Below are 1531 nucleotides of genomic sequence, written 5' to 3'. Positions count from 1 at the left end.
GCTGTGGGAAGGGAGCGGTGGTATGGGTGGGGCCCCGCTCTCAGAGAGCCCTGCACCCCCTTTCCTTTCCCGAGCACCTCCCCTCTCCCTCCCTCACCTGACCTCGCCTTCTCGATGTCCACTACAGAGCCACGGAGGCGCTGGCCCCGCGCGGGGCTTGGATGCGTCCCCTGATGGGGTGCTCACTCCACTAGCTCTGCCCTTCCATTTCCTCGAGTGAACGCGGGGACACCAGCTGCTCCGGTGGGAGGACCAATCTGAGACACGCGCGGGGCGGCGCTGGCACATGACACTGAGGCTCATTCCACCCCCCGAGCCCCAACGCTCCGAGGAATCCTGTCAGGTGACAGGTCTCCCCTCCACCGCGCTCCTGCCCTCCACCCAGGCTCCCAGTTCCTATGAAGAAGATGGACCGCCCAAGAGCGCCCTCTCTGGAGACCTGAGCTGGGAGCCCAGAGGCTGAGTGGGGAGAGGAAGCAGGAGTGAGATCCCGGGGACACATCCCCAGAGCGGAGCAGGGACATGCTTTCTTCCTCCTGAGGAGGAACAGGGAGGCCCCAGAGGAGCTGAGCCAAGCCCCTGGGAGCTCAGGAGCAGCCCTGGGCCGGGCAGGAGGTGGGGACCCCTGTCAGTATCCAGGGGGTTCCCAGGATGTCCACCCTCTGCTGGGAGCTGTAGGAGACAGCTGTCTCGCCTCCTGGCTACCCCTTCTTCTTTGCCTGCCAGTCACGAGATTAATTTTTGAAAACACAAGTTAAAAAATAATTGACAGCCCGATTCCCAGTTCCTCCATGGCTGTGGGCCCGGGACAAGGCCCATTTCGGACCTCAGCCTCTGTCCCCATGCAACGGAGAAGGGGGACAGCCTCATCCCGTTATTTGCCCCGGGGAATGAGGGGCTGTGCTGGGTCCTGCGCTGGCCTGCCCAAGAGGGTGCGGCGGCTGGAGCAGCTTCTTCTCTTGAGCTCTGTCCCAGCCCCGCTTTCTCTACTAGCCCGGAACTCAGCTCTCACGGCTTCAGCGCCTGCAGGCCTAACCATGGGTGGGCAGTGGGGGCAGAGAGGGGGCACCAAGCAGAAATGGCCATGGCTGCCCTGACTGAGGGGCTCAGTTGGTTGGAGCATCATCCTGTACACCAAACAGATGGTGGGTTTGATACTCCGTCAGGGCACATCCCTAGGTTGTGGGTTTGATCCTCAGTTGGGGCACAGATAGGAGGCAACTGATCGATGTTTCTCTCTCACATCAATCTTTCGCTTTCTCTTTCTTTTTCCCTTCCTCTCTCTCTCAAATCAATTAAAAAAAAACAAACACATCCTTGGGTGAGGATTAAATAATAATAAATGGCCAGGGCTTCAGGCCGCTAGCACACCAGCCCTTAACCTTCCACACTGCTCCCCTGCTGCCTCTGCTGCTCACGTCAGGCAAAGCTCCAGTGGCCTCTGCCAGGGACTGTGGCACCCTCAGGCCAGTCAGGCATTTGGTTCCTGGGCCTGCACGGATGGCTACAGAGCACCAAAGCGGGTGAGCCC

At 60.2% G+C, this 1531-nt stretch overlaps 1 protein-coding gene across 2 annotated transcripts in view; it reads right to left on the bottom strand.

Annotated features, from left to right (window-relative positions):
* RASGEF1A (RasGEF domain family member 1A) overlaps positions 1 to 355 on the bottom strand; it is a 28606-nt gene extending 28251 nt beyond the window's left edge. Inside the window, exon 1 of one of the 2 annotated variants that reach the window (XM_006774501.2) lies at positions 103 to 355. In XM_006774501.2, the coding sequence (XP_006774564.1) occupies positions 103 to 303 (201 nt within the window). In that variant the 5' untranslated portion in view covers positions 304 to 355. Of the gene's footprint in view, positions 1 to 97 lie in introns of both variants that reach the window. The other variant, XM_006774502.2, reaches the window with a different exon arrangement.
* Between the last annotated feature and the right edge of the window lie 1176 nt (positions 356 to 1531).

The sequence above is a fragment of the Myotis davidii genome, unplaced genomic scaffold, assembly GCF_000327345.1.
Source record: "Myotis davidii unplaced genomic scaffold, ASM32734v1 scaffold368, whole genome shotgun sequence".
Taxonomy (NCBI): Eukaryota; Metazoa; Chordata; class Mammalia; order Chiroptera; family Vespertilionidae; genus Myotis; species Myotis davidii.
This window is presented reverse-complemented; position numbering and strand designations above follow the sequence as displayed.